This window comes from Mesoplodon densirostris, chromosome 11, assembly GCF_025265405.1.
Source record: "Mesoplodon densirostris isolate mMesDen1 chromosome 11, mMesDen1 primary haplotype, whole genome shotgun sequence".
NCBI lineage: Eukaryota > Metazoa > Chordata > Mammalia > Artiodactyla > Ziphiidae > Mesoplodon > Mesoplodon densirostris.
This window is the reverse complement of record NC_082671.1, coordinates 24187080-24207521: the sequence shown is the minus strand read 5'-3', so window position 1 is coordinate 24207521 and position 20442 is coordinate 24187080. Positions and strand designations below refer to the sequence as shown.

General features: G+C 39.0%; 1 protein-coding gene across 5 annotated transcripts in view; it reads right to left on the bottom strand.

Moving 5' to 3' along the window:
• STK38L (serine/threonine kinase 38 like) overlaps window positions 1–20442 on the bottom strand; it is an 82225-nt gene that overhangs the window by 8151 nt on the left and 53632 nt on the right. For all 5 annotated transcript variants that reach the window (XM_060112991.1, XM_060112992.1, XM_060112993.1 and 2 more), the window contains 8 exons: window positions 19350–19494; window positions 15619–15670; window positions 9609–9731; window positions 9266–9349; window positions 2981–3104; window positions 1297–1451; window positions 824–926; window positions 582–643 (listed from right to left, as the gene is read on the bottom strand). In XM_060112991.1, coding sequence (XP_059968974.1) covers window positions 582–643; window positions 824–926; window positions 1297–1451; window positions 2981–3104; window positions 9266–9349; window positions 9609–9731; window positions 15619–15670; window positions 19350–19483 — 837 coding nt within the window. In that variant the 5' untranslated portion in view covers window positions 19484–19494. The remainder of the gene's footprint in view (window positions 1–581; window positions 644–823; window positions 927–1296; window positions 1452–2980; window positions 3105–9265; window positions 9350–9608; window positions 9732–15618; window positions 15671–19349; window positions 19495–20442) is intronic.

The following is a 20442-nucleotide window of genomic DNA, read 5'->3' as shown; positions in this document are numbered from 1 at the left end:
AAGGGGCAAATGATTCTAATATTTGCTGAGTAATGGAGGAGAAATAGTGTGGGGTTAAAAATAGTGTTGTTCCACATTAAAGCAGTCAGTTTATTTGCAGTAAAGTCTGCTTTCCAATTTTATTTTATCTATTTTATTGTAACACTGCTAACATGCCAGACTTTCTGTTTACTTTGTCTATGAAGTTCTTAGAAGCACACAATAACCTTACTTATGCTGATTGACATTTGTTGCATCAGGACAGGTAGGGAAAATGGAAACATAAAAATCATACGGCATTTACTACAATTTACACTCATCTCGGTGAGTTTTATAGAAAATGCCAGTACTCGTAAACAGACAGATTAACTAATTATAGATATGCTTGATAAAATATTCTGAAGTGAAATCATAAAGTAAAAATCAGCATTTTCCTTTACAGGGAGGGAAGTGTTACAGAGAAACTAAGAAAACTCTATGATCCCGGAACAAGCTCTATCATTGCTATGAAGTAAGAACTAATCATTGTGAAGCTCCGAAGTACCAAGCAAATACCAAATGAGATTTTAGGACCAGGGCACAAAATTCCTTCTTCAACTCACCAGTTGTCTCCTGTTCTTCTTCCATGTTTCTGCTTTCCTCTTTGAGTTCATGTTCTGGAATGCTAATTCAACAAGACAGAATTGTAATTACAAGGGAAAAGCTCTTACCAAAAAACAAATTCACACATATCCATTGAAAATACATTGGTTTAAGGGGTGAGGAGAAGGAGAGAAGCTTCAGTTCTCAACAGTCCTGGATTAAACCAGCTGTACTACTTTAACCCCCCAAAAATCAAACTTACAGAAGTCACTTGGTGGGTTGTGTGTAAGATTTCTGTAGAATTCAGTCCTATGAGCCTTCTTTAATCCCGTGCACAAACCAAAATCAGATAATTTTACATGACCCTAAGGAAAAAAAGAAAGACAAAACCTAGTAAAATCAATAGATTTTATTAACTTAGAGACAAAAGCCTCATTAAAAACTCTTCTAAATGCAATCATAAAAATTCTTAGCTTAGAATTCATACAGGTGAAATGTAAAATTATCAATATTTGATGATGATGATTTTAAGGAGTAGAAAACGGAAGATGATAAAAAGACAGCCAGTTCTCCCTTGATGTCATTTCACTTCACGGCTCTCTCCTACCGTATCAGTCTATGAAATAATGTAGGTTAGCAATAATATAAATTGCAGTTGCCCATTTCCAATCACAAAATCACCTCTATTACTTCATAAAATAATCAGCAACCTAATAATTCACTTTATTCACATGCCTTGGCATCCAATAAAAGGTTGTCTGGTTTAATATCCCGATGGATGAAACCCAACTGGTGGATCGCATCTATTGCCAGAACAGTCTCTGAAATGTAGAACTGTGTTTCCTCTTCCGTCAAAGTATCTTTCTTCATGAGCAATGTCATCATGTCACCTAATTAAATGAGAGTGAGTACCATGTGTTAGAAATGCCTCAAAAAGGGGAATGCCTTATAAAAGATTTCTTTGTAATATACAACATATGCCTGATTTTTGCACTTTATGATCTACCCAGTGTACCTCCTACCATCTCTAGGGCCCGATAAAAAAAGTGTCACTGCCTAAGGAAAAGTTTCATGACATTTAATGGTTTTAAGGTAGAAAGTATGTGAAATCAAATCAGAGCAGAGGTGATAAAGAAGTAATATCTACCACTCAACATCCAGAATAAGTGGCTGAGAAAAATATGTCAAAATGTGAGAACGAATCAGTGTAAGCACACCTGGAAATGGGATCTATTCTTTCAAATTCAGGTTCAAAAACACTCAGTACTCTCTGGGCCAACAAAAATAGGTCATCATCCCACCAAAAGGGTCACTTCTAGACATTTTTTTGTTTTCAAGAAATTTTGCTCTTTTACAAGGGGCAAAGAATAAACACTGGTGAATTTACAACTCAGAATTGACAACTGTTGGTATTTTTTCATGATGCTTCAAGTCTTAAAAAAAAAAACCACCATGCAGATTCTTTGTCCTCCATTCCCATTCTATTCCACTTTCCCTTTTTGCTGAGTAGCCATTATCACGGATTTGGCTTGGTGTGCATTACTCCAGCTTATTTTTGAAGTATGTTTTCATATACATATATATTAATCTATGAATTTACCGTCTTTTGTATGTTTTTAAAAATTATGTAAGTAATATCAACTGTACATAATTCCACAGCTTGCCTTATTATTCTACTTTGTTTCTGAGATCCTACTGTTGAAATAGATAGAGCTCCTGACTTTTCACTACTGTAAAACATTTCATCACACAATTATGCCACATTTTACTTATCCATTCTTCTACTGATGGACATTCATCTTGTGTCTAGTTTTTCACTACTATGACACTGCTGCAATGAGCATCCTTTTACAGGCCTCTTGCGCACGTGCATTTTCAACTTTACTGGTATCTCTGAACTGCTCTGTAAGGGTTAGAGATTCCTTCGAACAGATGAGAGGCCCATTTCCCCCAGCCCCATCAGACTTTCAGTGTTTTTACTAATCAGATGAGTGTGAAATGGAATCTCATTCTTGTTTTAATTTGCATTTCCCTGAATATGGGTGAAGTTGAACATTTTCCTATATATTTGTAGACTAACCAGAGTTTTCTTCTGTACACTGCCTACCATTTGCCCACTGGGTTGTTTGTCTTCTTCTTTAGTGACTTGTTCTTAACTCCAGACTTGTAAAGATCTAAATAATTATATACAGTAAACACAGAATGATAATATTTAAAATGTGCCAACTTTATCATTTCTTCAAAATAATCTGATTTGTGGTCCAAATTAGCATTATTATGGGAGGAACTATTAGAAAGTCATTACTGACTGTGTAAAACCTCAGAGCTAGGGATATAAAAGTAAACCTAATCAATAAAATTATAAGTACATATAACAATGTGCTTGTGTCAGTCTGTCATTGCTATTGTTTGCTTTTACCTCCAGGGAGAAATTCCATGATTAGATAAAGGTTCCTCTTATCTTGAAAACTGTAAAACATCTTCACCACCCAGGCACCATCTGCTTCTACTAAAATATCTCTTTCTGCTCGGATATGGGCCACCTGGAAGAATGTATTTTGAAAAAATAATTGTAACACATTACACATTTTCCAAGCTTACTTCTTAACAATGATCATATTCTCAGTAAATTTGGAGAAGCTCAGGAAATAGTTTATTTATTTATTTATTTTTGCGGTATGCGGGCCTCTCACTGTCGTGGCCTCTCCCGTTGCGGAGCACAGGCTCCGGACGCGCAGGCTCAGCGGCCATGGCTCACGGGCCCAGCCGCTCCGCGGCATGTGGGATCTTCGCGGACTGGGGCACGAACCCGCATCCCCTGCATCGGCAGGCGGACTCTCAACCACTGTGCCACCAGGGAAGCCCGGAAAGTTTATTTTAGCTGGTATCTTTAGGCCTGAAAAGGTGGGATCACAAGGGGAAGCTGAGGCCTCTGAAGTAGAAAAATGATTAGTCTAAAATTTTTCTAACCAGAATCTCCACCTGGCCAAGGATCTTGGCTTTGTCATGTAAATTTAGGGTCTGACTTTTAAAAGTTAAAAGTAGTAAGCAATGCCCTATAGATGGGTATGACAAAGTCTGGGTCCTTAGCAAACTATTTTTAACTCTTACTAGTCCAAAAAAGGGACTGACTTGGTCTTTAACCATTAGGTTGTTTTTTTAAGAAGGAGAAACATTTATAGTAATTTTATATCATTTTGTTATAATGAACTTTTATAATATTTATAAACATCTACAGCAAATTATTATATAACTTTTTGGGATTTTGCTACTTACTTTTGTCACATAATTTTGACACATAATTACTAGAGCTACTATTACATGAACAATAGACTGAAAAATTTTATAAACTGAGTGATTTGTGGGGTTGGTATAATCAACTTTCAGATGCTCTTCCACTGATATAGTTATACATTCTTTCTTCAAAGATTAATTAACGATAGGATTTGATTTTATGCGTTTGCTATTTTCATTGTGCATCATTATGAACTCTGACCTAAAGCACACAAGAACACAGATTTTGTAAACCTTTTCATGACAACAAAATATTATCTGCTTCAATTATCTGGGATTATTGTATTATGATCTGATACAGTAAATGCCCTGAGATCAAAATCAAAGCACAAGAATAAATGTTAAAAACTAAAAACTTGTTTTCTGGCATCAAAAACCTTAAAATCTCTCTGGACCTGTTTCATAAAGTGAAAAATGATACCAAAATTCTTACCTATTACCTTTTACAAAGCATTTTAAGATGGCAAAGGAAAAACAAACTTTTGGTGTTGCCTCTGTGGTTGTCAGGATAAACTTGGCTTGATTATTTTTAAGTATCTTAAAGCCAGATTACAGGATATGTTTTCAAAAACGAGCCTATGTTTCTAAAGTATAGCAAGTATCATGCACAGTAATCCAGTACCACAATAGTGGGGAGAAAAGTTGCTACTTAATTTTGCAGAGTGGTTAGCATTCAAGTAAATGTGATAAAAACTTAAAATAATGACATATTAGAATTGAGTGGGGAAAAGGTTTTCTAAAATGAAATTCAATGGTGACAAAAGCAGATTAATTTATATAGGGGAAAAAACAACCCCAAAGTGCAAAACAGACTTGATGTTGGACTCCAGCGAGATTCTCCTGCAAAATATTCTAGACCAGGGCTGTCCAATAGAAATAAATGTAAGCCACGTACATCATTTTAAGTTTTCTAGTAGCCACACAAAAAGTAAAAAGAAATGGGTGAAATTATTTTTAACAATATAGTTTCTGTAACACCCATGTATCCAAAATGTTGTAATTTCAGTATATAATCAATATAAAAATTGAGATATTTTACACTTTTTTTTTTTTTTGCACCAAATCTTCAAAATTTGCTGAGCATTTTCCATTCACAGCACATCTCAATTCAGACTAGCTACACTGAAGTGCCCAGTAGCCACACGTGGCCAGTAACTAAAGACTAGAGCTGGAACTAACTGCTGCCTTTTGTTCTTCCTCTAAAACCCGACCCAGGACTAATCCCATATGGCTTAGTTAGAAGATTCCTGTTTATGTCCTCATCTCTGAGGATCAACATCTTGACACAGACATGTATTCCCATGATTGTCTGCAACTCTCTAACACAGCTCAGTATCTCGACCTTCCTTGTCTTCCGAACCACTTCCCCCTGGAATCAGCCTGTGTTCAACAGAACCCCTGTCACCTCATCTCTGGATGGCTCCCGTCACCTTCTCATCCTAACTGAAATCGGGCTGTCCACGGAGAGGCCCGTCTTCCTGCACAGTGAGTTGTCAGGAATGCCCTGCTTTCTCTCTCGTGGTTCTTGGTTTCCTGCTCATCCTCAGCTGCTTCTGAACCACTGTGACACTTTCCTCATCCCCAGCTCCTCTGAGGGCATGCTGTCAGGCGCCGTCAGCGGTCATCCTTCCTCCTGGTCAACCCCCCCAAGTCATTCATGACTTCAGCTCATGGCTCACCAGTTTCCTTTCCATCCTTTCTAGTCATGCGTGAATTTCAAGATCCGTAAGGACGAACCACCAAATACCCCATCGGCACAGCTCCTGCATTCTTCCTCACCTCCTGTGATCTTTTCCTCCACTGCGCCTCAGCCACCCATGGTAATCTTCTTGTCCTTCTCATAACCAATAACTGCCCTCCCTCTAAAATCTCCATCTGAAGGACCTCTGTTTCTGATCCCCACCTTTTATCCTCCCAGGTGTCTTATTCTTGTACTTCAATCTCCATTCCATGGACCCTACACCACTTTTTCTCTGTTACTCTCCTCAGAACCCCATTTCTTTCTCTTCCTGGCCTTGGTTCCATCATTATAATCACTCTTTTGCAAACAGCTTCAACTCCCTTGTCCTCCTCTCCCTCTGTTGTATTTGCCTGGGCCTAGTTAGGCCCAAATTTCTGCCAATTCTGTACCTGCCCCAGAGCAACTAAGTATTACCAGAGAAAAATCACCCAACAATGCCAAGTGGTTTCACTTTACGTTCACGATTGAAAATCTCAAGGGACATTCAACTGCAAGTCTGCTTTCCCACACTTCAAGTCAATAGTTGTGACTGTTCCACAACTTCTCTCTGCTTACACCCCCAGCAAGCTACCTACCCCTCCTTTCCTCCTGCTGATGACCTCCTTTATTTGCACTCAGGAGGAACCTGGCACTTTACACGCCAGATCAACCACCCTGCGTTTGTTCCTACTTTCTCTGCTTTTCCTCCCTGTCCGAATGTCCCAGCTCCTATCAAAGATCAACTTCTCTGTCATCCTGTGTACTCCTGTAATTATCTGCCTTCTCTCTCCCGCATCTTCAGTTTTTCTCTAATGGATTCTTCCAATCAGCAGTGCCTTAACAACAACAACAAAAGAAACCCCAACATTCTTTACCAAACTGTTCTTTGTTCTGCTTTACGTGAAAGACTTATCTATACTCATGTTCTCCACTTCTTGCTTCCCATTTTCTTTCCCACTGTTCCACTTAGGCACTCCAATCCACTGGAGCTGTCCTTCCCAAGTTATTCAGAATCTCCAACAGTGACACCCAGTGGCCTGTCTTCCTCTTGCCCCTCTCTTAGCATTCAACATACTTGACCATTCACCTTCTCCTTTGAACGCTTTCTTCTGCTGGCTCGCGTAACACCATGTTCTCCTAGCGGTCTCCCTTAACTGAGCAGATGTGCCCTCTTGGTCTCCTTTCCTGGATTCTCCTCTGCCTAGTGTTCCCTAAGGGCTTGGATCCAGGCCCTCTTTTCTTCGCTATATTTGTTCCCTAGGCAATTTCATCTGTCCCATTACTTTAAATACTATCAATCTATTGATTACTTCTGAATTATATTTCTTTTTTAAATTAATTAATTAATTAATTAATTTATTTATTTATGGCTGCGTTGGGTCTTTGTTGCTGTGCATGGGCTTTCTCTAGTTGCGGTGAGAGGGGGCTACTCTTCGTTGCAGTGCACGGGCTTCTCATTGCGGCGGCTTCTCTTGTTGCGGAGCACGGACTCTAGGTGCACGGCCTTCAGTAGTTGTGGCTCATGGGCTCTAGAGCGCAGGCTCAGTAGTTGTGGCTCTCGGGCTTAGTTGGTCTGTAGCATGTGGGATCTTCCTGGACCAGGGCTCGAACCCATGTCCCCTGCATTGGCAGGCGGATTCTTAACCACTGTGCCACCGGGGATGTCCCTAAATTATATTTCTAGTCAAACTTCTCCCCATATTCTAGCCAACTGTCAACATAATTATCTCTACTTGGATATCCAAGAGGGAGCTCAAACAATATGCCACAAAGAGAACACTTGATTCCCAGTGTTGCCAAACCTGTTCCTTCCTCAGTCTTTCCTACATTAGAAACTGACACCATCAGGCATCCCATTCCCACAGTAAAACTCTACGTATTATCCTTGATTCTTCCCTCCCTTTTCACTACCCTTACCTCTCCTCTCACCCCCGCAACATAGAGTACGTCACAGAAAATCCTGCTGGCTCTTCCATGGAAACATATACTTAATCTGTTTGACTTTTTTCCTCTTTGCTGTTGTGTAAGCCACAATCACATCCTGGCTGGAATCGCTACACAGTCTCTTAAGTGTTCTCCCTGCTTCAACTCTTGTTTGTCCTTCCAGCAAGCAAAGGGATTGATTCATCTTTGTAGAACATCCATCAGACATGACGCTTCTCTGTTTAAGCAAAACATGTCTTCCCACTGCATTTGGAGTAAGACCCACACGGCCTGCAAAGCTCTGTGGGATCTGGTCCCTGCCTTCCTCTCCCCCTTCACCTCCAACCACTCTTCCCCTCACTGAATTCAGCCACCGTGGCTTCTTGCCGTCTCTGAGCAGGCCAAGATTATTCTTGCCTCAGGGCCTCTGCATTTGCTCCCTGGATCTTTGTTCTACCAGATCGTTAGATCTCATACTTCCTAATTATTCAGTCTCTCATCAATATTCCCTTCTCAGAGAACCTTCCCTCATCTCATTCTTCCTCCTAAAGCCAGGTCACCTGCATCACTTTATCCTTTTGTAAAATCTGTCTTCATACTACTCATCAGAAATGACTATTTCAAATAGCTGTCTGCCCATTTTCCCCACGACTGTCAGCGAACAAGAATCAGGTTTCTCCTGTTAATCACTGTACTCCCAGAATGTAGAATAGTATTTGACACGTCATAGGCATGTAATAAATACTTGTTGAATAAATGGAATAGAAATAAAGTGAAACAGTGCAGTGAAAATTAAAGTGGGCCATATTTAAATAAAAATCAACATCATACGGCTATAATAACAAAGTAAGCTTTAGGTGGGACTAAAGACTGAAATCAAGCATTAGGTATAGAGGGGTGCCATCTCCCTCTGTACCCTTGTTGAGCCCTTCACTAGCATATATATTCACTTAGGGTTCTACCCAGACTGGAGATACACGTGAATGCATAAAATAATACTATTGATGTTTTCAGATTTATGGCCGCCCCATAAACTGCATCAAGTCACAGGAAACATGGAGAGAGCCCAGGAGTACAAAACTGGAGTGGCTACAGATTTTGGAAATATGTAAAATCAGCAAATTCTCAAGAGACTGGTTTGCTTATTTGATAGGTGACAGGGACTGAGAGAGCTGAGAACTGTCCTTTATTTTCACTGAATTCAGAGAAGAAGGTATTCTGTTATAGACTGAATGTTTTTGTTCCTCCTGAAAATTCCTACGGTGATGTGCTAACTCCCAGTGTGCCTGGGTTTGGAGATGGGCCTCTAAGAAGGTACTGAAAGTTAGTGAGGTCGTAAGGGGCAGGGCTAGTGTTCTCGTATGAAGAGAGCCCAGGGAGTCACTCTCCCCTCTCTGTGCACACACCAAGGAGAGGCTACGTGGGGACCTGGTGAGAAGGTGGCCGTCTGCAAGCCAGGAAGAGCGCTCTCACCGGCAACCAAACCCTGCCTGCTCTTGGGCTTCCAGCCTCCAGAACTGTGAGAAAAGAAACTTCTGTTGTTTAAGCCACCCAGTCTGTGGTATCTTGTTAGACATGTAAATCAGATTATGAATTTGGAAGAAATCTGAACTATAAGAATTGAGAAACAACGAAGCAGGCTACCAAAAGTCTACAGATTATATAGTAAGATGTGTAGGTTTCTTTCTACAAGTCCCAGTTTTAGCACTTGCTGTAACACCTAGTCAGTGGATACCCCTTTGGCTACGTGTGTTAAAGAGCTCATACCTGCTCTTTTTCAAGCATGTCAGCTTTTCTCAGTATCTTCATTGCATAGATATGGCCTGTATCTTTCTTCTGGACCAGCCGCACCTAGAATGTAAAAATCCATATCACAAATGTCAAACAATCACTACTATTTGTTTAGGAGTGAAAGGTAGGTTCCTTTAAAGAAAGCAGTGTTGTAGTTTGCTGTTGCTGGTGTTTTAGAAATTCTATTAAAATTAAGCTATTTTAATATACATTTCAATATAATACACTACTTTAATACATATTAAGCTATTTTAATACATATTCTGAACTATCTTAAGATACATATGTTCAACAGCAGTGACTTAAAAAAGAAGCACACCTCTCCGAATGCTCCTCTTCCTATAACTTTCAGAGACTCAAAGTCATCTAAGCCAAGTCTGGTCCGCTTGAGCCGTAAGAACTCTGTTTCCTTGCGAGCATGTTGTGATCGGCGTAACTTTTTCTATTAAAAAAAGGACAGTTTAAAAGGATGATTTTAAAATCAGATTATTTCAAAGGAAGCCTATAGTATTAAAAGATGAGATACATTATAATAAAGGTAATGTATCTAAATATTATATACTGGTACTATAACTTATTTACCAAAGTTGAATATTTATTAAGCATGGAAAAAATAAAGTCATCTGAAAAAACCATTTTTAAATTTTTAACAATTGATAAATCTTTTTTTTTTTTTTTTGCGGTACGTGGACCTCTGACTGTTGTGGCCTCTCGCGTTGCGGAGCACAGGATCCGGACGCGCAGGCTCAGTGGCCATGGCTCAGGGGCCCAGCCGCTCTGCGGCATGTGGGATCTTCCCAGACCGGGGCACGAACCCGTGTCCCCTGCATCAGCAGGCAGACTCTCAACCACTGCGCCACCAGGGAAGCCCAACAATTGATAAATCTTTATTCTTGAGGCAGACTCCATTAAATGTTTCATCTTAACTAGTTCACATATGCTTTCATTTTTATGCTAAATTAATTCAAAAACAAAAATTAAACTTTAGGAAATGCTAATAGTATTCTGATATTGATTTTTTACCGTCAAGAACTCTACTTTGCTTCAATTCCCTAATTTCCAAGGTTGCTCTATCACAACTACTGAGACTTCTGACACCGAAATAACACAACAGCAGTATTTCCATATAGGTTTATTTATGGTTAGAATTTATTCTTGGGCAGATTTTTAATAAAGTGCTTGAGACTTGTCACACAACTTCTTGAAAATATGAAATTGCAACAACAAAAAAAATTACACAAAGTATCCTTTAAAATATCCGAGTCAAGAATTTCATAATTCATTCTCCAAAGATGACAAAAAATACTATTAATAAGAAACATTATGAAATACCTGAAGGTTACACTTGGAATGGGCATTTATTTAACTGTTTTAAACCTCATTTTTCCCCTCACCAAACAAAATTCTCTTTTTTTGACATAGAATTATGTCAAATTACCTCTCCTAGTAGAGGTCACATAGAATGGGTAACGAACAAAATCAGGGAAAAAAATTAAACCCCGGTTCATCTTCAACTGAACCCTATCAAGCTTCCAGTGGTTCAGGTCTGAGGAGAAAATAAGTCAAAATGACTGAAACTGTTTGGAAACATTGCTCCTAAATGCAGTGCAAGATAAAACCACTGAGTAGTCCCTTCCTACCCCTGTGTACATCTGTTTCCAAAAGGGTAAGGTGAACTATTAATTAGAAATATGCAAGCATGGGCTTCCCTGATGGCACAATGGTTAAGAATCCACCTTACAGGGCTTCCCTGGTGGCGCAGTGGTTGAGAGTCCGCCTGCCGATGCAGGGGACACGGGTTCGTGCCCCGGTCCGGGAAGATCCCACATGCTGTGGAGCGGCTGGGCCCATGAGCCACGGCCGCTGAGCCTGCATGTCCAGAGCCTGTGCTCCACAACGGGAGAGGCCACAACAGTGAGAGGCCCACGTACCGCAAAAAAAAAAAAAAAAAAAAAAAAAGAATCCACCTTACAATGCAGGGGACACGGGTTCGAGCCCTGGTTCGGGAAGATCCCACATGCCGCGGAGCAGCTAAGCCCGTGCACCACAACTACTGAGCCCAAGCTCTAGAGCCCGTGAGGCGCAACTACTGAACCCACGTGCCACAACTACTGAAGCCCGCGCGCCTAGAGCCCGTGCTCCGCAACAAGAGAAGCCATTGCAATGAGAAGCCTGCGCACCGCAACAAAGAGTAGCTCCCGCTTGCTGCAACTAGAGAAAGTCCATGCACAGCAACGAAGACCCAACGCAGCCAAAAATAAATTAATTTATTAAAAAAAGAAGAAAGAAATATGCAAGTATGTATCATTAATGCAACGGAATTCTGATACTTCTAACAAGGTTAATCTAAGAGGATAAAATTAGGAAATATGTCTTCCATCTAAATATCTTTAAACAGCTAAGTAAAGTCACATCAATGGTGGGAACAGTGAAGACCTTCTTTGTTTAAAAATGCCTTTTGAATAATAATGTTGAAAAATGAATTATTAGTAAAACAAAAGAACTCAAAAGTAGCTTTTCAACTATGTATCTAATTTAAAAAAGGCCACATGGTGGCACTATACCACCATCTTTCAAAACAGCAAAGACCTTTTTAAAATTACATAAATGAACAAATATAAGAATTTTGAAAAGGCATTCTGGATTTATGACTTTATGGATTATAAAACAGTGTGTAGTTGGATGTAGTTCAGAAACTTGTCTAATCTGAACGGAAAAGATGACCTCATCACACAGTTTCATAAATTATGCTCAAAATCGACAGACAAGAGAGACAGCCAAAGAAAATAATGCTTATTAGTATTTGATAGGTTGTGTAGTGCAGTAAGTAAATGATGTTTATGTAGTTTTGAGGACAGCTATTAAATGGCAAAAAGGGAGATCACAGTGTATGGAATATATAATCCTACAAAAAAGGGAAATCACCTGCAACATTGTTATAGTACTTTAAAAAAAAAAACTATCCATGATATTAGAGTCAGTGTTGTAGTCCAGAGAGAGCTGAAACAAGCTCACATTAAACTACAAAAAAAAAAAAAAAAAATCGATGAAAAATCATTGATACATCTGCTCACAACCTGTGTAGATTAAGTCACCTTGAAAAACAAATAACATTTTTGTGGTAATCACATTCTTTCCTCTCCAAAGACAACAACAAAAATCTGTGGACAAACTTAACATCTCATGGCTCTCTTGCAGCTTAAACTTGCCCAGTTTGGTTTTCCATTAGAGTAAATAATATTCCATGTTCGATGGGATTTTAAGTGAGATGAAACTAGAAATATGCCATTTTCTTTTTTTTCTCCATTCCTTTTCAAATTGGCATTCTCCAAACTCTCAATCTGTAGGGTGCTCAGTTTTTGTAGAAGACAGTGTACACAGAAGTTTTAAGATAAGAAAGGGGTCAGCTAACAACTTCATCTCAGTATAAATGCTTTTTAAGGCCACGTTATATATGGTTGAGTTTTCACAAATAACTTTCTATTACAGAATGAATTAAGGATGAATTTATTTTTATAAAACAATTTTACTTTGAAAAGACCCATCCCACACAAAGAGAGTTCAAAAATACTGTACATTAGATTGAGAGACCATGTCTATTTTATAGAATGTGACAGCCTGGGACCTAGTATGGGGCCTAACAAGAAGCATTTGTGGAATTCAAATACCTTTACCAAAAATTTTAGATGTTTTATAAATGGTTATAATGGGCCAATGAGCATTTTTAGGGGTAAAATCACCTCACATTTTCTACAAGTTATTTAAGGAGAAACAAAGAAAACAGCTCTAGATGTACTTAGTACTTCCTGGTGTGAACCAGAGATTACAAGCCAGAAGCTACAAGCTGTACTCAACTCACAGATGCATTTGATTTGGGCCCCCAAGTTGTTTTTAAATCACTCTAATGACTTGCCAATATTTTAAAAAGCGAGTGTTTTCATAAAAGTCCAGATTTCCAGCTTCTCTTGAAAAATAGGAACTTGGCCTCACTGGGCCAACGGTACAGCCCCCTTGGGTGGGCAGCAAGCAGCTCTGGGACCGGTCAGTCCCTATCAAGGCCCCAGTCACCAGGCGACAGGTATAATCGGGCTGGTGCTCTTGTTCTTTCAGTAAAGTGAAAAGTGGTATGTCTTTATCAAAAGATAAACTGTGAGGAGGGAATCTTTTAGAACAAGGCAAAAAAAGAATCTATTTCTTTGTGTAAATGAAAAAAAAATAAGAGTTGAATATGCAAAGTCTGTTAGATCAAAAGAATATAACCTAAGACATCACTATGAAACAAGCGTGGCCAGCTTTTCTCATTTATGTTTACCTGCTTGGCCCTTGGACATCTGCTTTCATACAGTTCATTATTAAAGTTCAATAGTCTTCATATATTCATTTTTTTGTACAGACCTCTTAACGATCATGTAAATTCTACCTATTTCTTTAAGATTCAAATCAATTGTTACTTCTTCCATGAAACATTTTCTGATCTCCTAAATTAGGGGAAAAAAATCTCCATATTTTCAAAGTTTGCCACATTCTATCATGTGTACATATTTTTACACACACACGTAATCTTTCCTTCCCATCTGTAAACTCTTCAGGGAGAGATCCATTGTCCATTTGTTCATTTATTCACCAAATATTTGTTCATTTATTCACCAAATATTTATTCTCGCCCTCTGACAGCCCTGGAGATGTAAGAAGTTTCTACTCTGGGCAGATGGTATTTTAAGGCTGCCACAGGGACAGGAACAGAGTTCTGTCCCAGTGGACATGATGCCTGAAGTGGGATGGAAGGAGTCTTGAAGAATAATGAGACTCAGGCAGGAGGAAGGAAGAGTTCCAAGCAGCAAAAAAAAAAGCGCGGGAAAAGGTGCACGGGCAAGAGCGTGGAAATGAAAGTAATTTGACGTTGTTGGTCAGCCTGGCGGTAGAGTGACAAGAGATGAGGCTAGAGAGAGGGAAGCAGAGGCCAAATCATAAAGGGCCTTGTACACCCATGTTAAAGAGTTAGCCTTGGGGCTTCCCTGGTGGCGCAGTGGTTGAGAGTTCGCCTGCCGATGCAGGGGACACGGGTTCGTGCCCCAGTCCGGGAGGATCCCACATGCCGCGGAGCGGCTGGGCCCGTGAGCCATGGCCGCTGAGCCTGCGCGTCCGGAGCCTGTGCTCCGCAACAGGAGAGGCCACAACAGTGAGAGGCCCGCGTACGGCAAAAAAAAAGTTAGCTTTATCCCAAGAGTACTTGGGAGCCAGTGAAGGGTATTAAGCAAAAGAGTGACATGGTCAGATCTGGTTTTTGACAGATAACGCTGGTTGAAGTGTGTAGAAAAACTGGGAGTGGGAATGTGGCTGAGAATGGAGGAAGAGAGACCAGTTGGGGGCAGTGATTCTTCAGGTGAAATACATGGTAGTTTAAACCACTGGGTTCATGGCACCAGACTAGTGAACTAGGTGGTTTTAAGAAATACTTAGGAAAAATTTAAGGAAATTTGGCAACCGATCAATTATTCTTGAAGCCCTCTTTTCTTATTCCTCACACTCGATACTATTCACTGAATATATATATGTTCTTGGAATTAAAAAAAAAAAAAGCTACCCCCTTTCAAAGATTTCCATCACAGCAACAAAGTAAGAAGCCCACGTTCAAATAGGAAACCCACATTATCTAAGTTATAAAATCATCTGATATCATTACAAGAAGAAGTCACTGGGGTTGCTTTCATACAGTAGTTTTTCCCCCTTTTATTGAGATATAATTGTCATGTAACATTGTGTAAGTTTAAGGTATACAATGTGATGATTTTGTTTTTTTCTTTTTTGGCCATGCCACTCGGCTTGGGCTTGCGGGATCTTAGTTTCCCCTGACCAGGGATAGAACCGGACCCCCTGCAGTGGAAGCGTGGTGTCCTAACCACTGGACCACCAGGGAAGTCCCTACAATGTGATAATCTGATACAGGTATACACTGTACATTGTGAAATGATGACCACAATAAAGTTAGTTAACACATCCATTACCTCACATAACTATTTTTTTTTTGTAGTGAGAGCATTTAAGATTTAGCAACTTGCAATTATATGACAGTATTGTTAACTAGAGAGAGGGAAGCAGAGGCCAAATCATAAAGGGCCTTGTACACCCATGTTAAAGAGTTAGCCTTGGGGCTTCCCTGGTGGCGCAGTGGTTGAGAGTCCTCCTGCCGATGCAGGGGACATGGGTTTGTGCCCCGGTCCTTTTTTTGTAGTGAGAGCATTTAAGATTTAGCAACTTGCAATTATATGACAATATAATTATATGACAGTATTGTTAACTAGAGTCATAGTAATTACAGCTTACGTTACCTCTTCATCTGCTAATCCTTCTTCTTCCATAGCCACTTCTAATTTCTTCTGCCTTTTCAAAAAAAATTATTTAAATTTTAATATGTACCTAAGTATTCCCATTTAAGAAATGTACATTTATTTTTTCAAGTTTACACTCAGTTTGCCATGCTAAAAAAATCTTTCAAGTTGAATCAAAATAATCACTAAGAATAGCGACTGATATATATAAATATATATGCACATATAAATATTTCTTTCTCAAAATATAAATACAGTCCAGAATTAGCTGCCTCATACTAGCCAAATGAATAATTTACTTCTAAAGCTGCCTAAATGAATCGTTAGCAAAGGTGACTCATGTTCTGATACAGAAAACTCTGTTATCTAATGTTCAAATATCCAAAATCATTAACATTTATCAGAGTTTATACTAGATGTATAAAAAGGTAACTACAGTGACTAAAAGTAAAAATTTTTAAGGTGGATATCCCTGTGCTCGAACCTTGGTTTTAATGCTTATTAGCTAAAGGAGCTTGTCTAAGTGCTTCACTTAAACACTAAACTTGATTTTCCTAATTAATCACAGAAAGATGCTCAGTGCAATTAAGTATATTTTATTCTAATTCTTGGAAAATTGGAAAGTCATATACGTACATTAAAAAATAACCCATTAACTACCAGAACATTTGCTTTTCTAGGTATAGCCAAGTTCAGTTCTTCAATATTTTAAAATGCACTCTTAAAGTTACTTAAGCTATGGGTGAGGGGGGTGATAGATGAAATAACTAGTAACCAGAGAGATAGCTGTGGTACACATTTTGCAACTCATTTCCAAGTGACTATTAGTATTTTATTTCTATGGTATTGCTCTTTTTCCTAAAGATAAACCTGGGAGAGCTCGTCCTAATTAGTTTTGGAGCGTCCCAGATAAAGACTAACTTTCAAGGATTTATCCAAATGGGTATAAGGGCTGAGGATTGAAACCATCATACAAATCTTTTGGCATTTGTTGTTTATGACAATATGCCCAAAGATAAGCTCTTTCCTAAACCACTGTTAAGATCCTTTTTATTTCTTATGGAAAATTCATAACAAAAATACCTGAAGCCTGTTCATAAATCAGCACCTAAAAGTATATCCTCCACTGACTTTCTCAATTCTAGTAATAAGCACCTAGGCTGATGCTAATCACACTGATTTTTATCTTTTTTACACATTATTCACCCAAGCCCAACCCTTCCAATGGACTAAGTTCCTAATGCTGGATTCTGTGCCTGCCATCAGGCACCTCCGGGCGCCACAGAGCTGCTTGTTGAATGATTTGAGTTTTCTTCTCTGCAGGAAGAATCCAAAGAGTAAGAGGACCATTAACCCAGGAGGACTATCAATATACGAGCAACTTTATTCTTCTGGCAAATTCCTACTGTTCCCTTTCCTCAATCCTTGCTAAAGCTAATATTTCAGTAAAGGATCCCTCCTTCTAGGGAGACATGCAATAACTTTTATCCATTTCCATACCTAAATGAGAAGATCCATGGACTTCTCTTGTACCTTTCTAAAAAACAGCTTTCCTTCTAAAATGATCTTATGCTTTGTTCTGATTGGTACTTTTTTTGTCTTACGCATTTATCCAGTTAATTAAGCCTTAAAAGTTCATCACATGTTTCTTAAAGTATAAGCTTCTAGAAAACAGCTGACTATTTAATTTGACTTCCATGGCACCATCATGCTTTTTTTTTTTTTTTAATAACAGTAGATACTTTTATTCTTATTTTCCTTTGTTTGGGAACAGAGGGCAAAACTGAATTATTTTAAGGTTTCAGCAATAAAAGACAATGAACCTTTAAAATTCTGATGAATAACTTGAGTACTGTCAAAAAAATATAGGTCTTTCCTTCCTTGGTTCTCTTTTACTTTATTCAGTCTCCCTTGATGATCTGCTCACTTCCAGAGACTTCCATTACATTTACAATTAGTATAATTTCTTACATGTTTGGATTTATTTCTAATTTATGGTGTGGTTTCTACTTGTGCCTGCCTTTTGGTATTTCCGTTTTTCTTTTTCCCTTGGCTTCTTCTGAACTTATTTTTCCCCATCCGTTTTTTTTCCTTCTGTTAGTTTGAAAGTTACAAACTCTATTTTTACTCTTTTAGTGGCTACCCTAGAAATTAAATGTACACTTAATTTGTCAAAGCCTTAAATTAACCAATCTTTACCCCCTTCTGTGTTGTATCCCTATCCTTAGAGACACATTGATCTCTAAGAACAATTTAATTCCACTTACTTCCCTCTTGACTGACAGTCTACTGCAGGAAAATATATTTTTTAAATACATATGACATTATCATTATTGTTGATTTTTCTTACACAGTCAATTTTGGCTGAGATTTAGCCACATATTTACATTTAGATCTTCTGAATGCGATCACTTTCCTTCTGCCTAAGTTGAATCTTTTGGAATTTCTGCTGATGGCAAACTCTTAGTTCTCTTTCCTCTCTTCCTTTGGGAACTTTGATCAAAGATACGTTTGCTCTCCTCACTATTCTCCACGTTTCTTAGCTCTCTTTTATATTTCCTTACTCTAAGTTGACTTCCGAATAGTTACTTACGTTTCATTTTCTAGTTCTAATTCTCTCCCCAGTCACGTCTAATCTGTAGTTGGACCTGCCCAAAATTATGTTCAAAACCAGATTCTTCCCCTCGAGTTCTGTTTCACTAAGTTGTACCACCTTTCCAGTTGCCCAGGTGTGAAATTTCAGAGCCAGCGTGGACTAATTTCTCTCACGTCCCATAGCTGGGTAGTTGCCGTGTTTTTTCTGTCTTTCTCACTCAGTTCTTCCCTGTCGTTGTCATAATCCTAAAGCAAGCCTCCGTTCCACTGGCCTGGACTACAGCGCTAGCCTTTCCGGTTTCTAATCCCTCCTCCCACAAGCCACTCTGTACATCACAACTAAAGTAATCTTCCAGAGAAACACCTGTGATCATTTAAATCTCCTGTTCAAAAGTTTTCAAGGCTGTTTACTACCATGAAAATAGCTCCGTTACAAAGCATCCAAGGCTCTCAGGAAACGGTAAGAACCCAGCTTGAGTTAAACTGGACAGTGCCTGACCTGGCAGTAAAGGTGCTTTCTTGTGTCTCTGATAGCCTTCCTCCTGCTCTTTAACCTCTTTCTTCTCCCTTTTATGTATATATAAATAATAGTCTTCCTTAGGAGCTCTGTTTAAATGCCACCACCATTTATGAAGCCTTCCCAGTTGCCTTAGTCAAAAACAACCTCCCCCTTCTTTGCCCTTCTCAAAGGGCATACTTTTCACCCTTTCATGTAATAGTCATGTGCATTATCTCCCTTACTATAAGTCTCCTGAAGGCAAAAGAACGTCATTCATTCTTTTTATAATTCTCCCATTTCCACGGATATACACACAACACTACAAATGTTTCTGGATTAAAGGCAGTCATTAAGTAGCCCTCTAAAAGAAAGTATTAAAAAAAAGAAAGTATAAAGATATACCATAATTTCATGGTTAGAAACGTTTTGTTTAAAACATCAATTGACATGTGATATAAGTATATGGGTGCCCAGGACAGGACACTATTCTGTGAAAATAAAACAAGGAACCAGGTATACTGTCAGCAGACAGGGACCCACAGTATTTATATTATTCATGGACAACATGCTTACACCCCACTTGCAGTATAACAGCTTATTTAACTACACAGAAAATTTTGACCAGCCTTTACTATACCTGGTTTCTCTCTCTTCATGCTGTAAAATTAGGTTGCTGTAAAAATTCTCCAGCGTGAGCTTGGCCACAGTCACTCTTTCCCGGGTATGGTTGCTCATAGGAAAGGTGGTTGTGGTCCCTGCCGTCATTGCCATAGTAACAGAAACTAGAACAACACAGAGACACAAATTACTCAATAGAAAGAAAACTTTCTATCCCTTTTAACAAACTCTAGAAATGGTTTAATTTCTACTAGGCAACAACATTTTACCCTAACAGTTAAGACATTCAAATGAAACTCAAATGCCTGTAGGAACCAGGCAGGAAACAAAAATGTATGAATCAAGCCAGGTGACAGCATGGAAGTTTTATGGCTTTTCCTGAACAATGTTTGTCTACTTAAAGCCAACTTTTAAAAACCACTGAGCCAGCCAAACAAAGTGCTGGTTTAAAGAAGATAATGTGGGGACTTCCCTGGCAGTCCAGTGGTTAAGACTCCGCACTTCCACTGCAGGGGGCACGGGTTCGATCCCTGGTCGGGGAACTAAGATCCCACATGCCACGCGGTGTGGCCAAAAAAAGAAAAAAAGAAGATAATGTGGACAATTAGACAAGATAAGGAATGTAAGACTGAACTCTGGTGGCTGCTATAGGTGGGCACTGACCCTAAGAGACTTGCCTACCATAGTCCACATCTAGACCAAAAAAAAAAAAAAAAAAAAAAAAAAACCCCACAAAAAACAAACAAAAAACCTAGAATGGTTCCATACATTAAAGAAGTTTTTGCTTATCTGGATGGGAATCATAACAGACTATCCTAGAGGAGATCCAGATTGCCAGGGTGACCATCCAACGTTGCCTTCTTAGCTGAAAAGTATTCTTCCAAATCTGCCAACTATTCCCCAACACCTACCTCTCTTTAACTACATAAAGACACAGAGTCCTGGATATCGACCTCAACTGGGCTATACTCCAGGGATAATGGAATGAACCAAAGACCTTCCTTGTTCTTCATGTGAAACAAGTCAAATACAGGTTGAAAGTAAACCATTTAACTCTGGCCAACTCCCAGTTCCACTGTTGTCTTAGTGGGTTTATACCTCAATTTACTGCT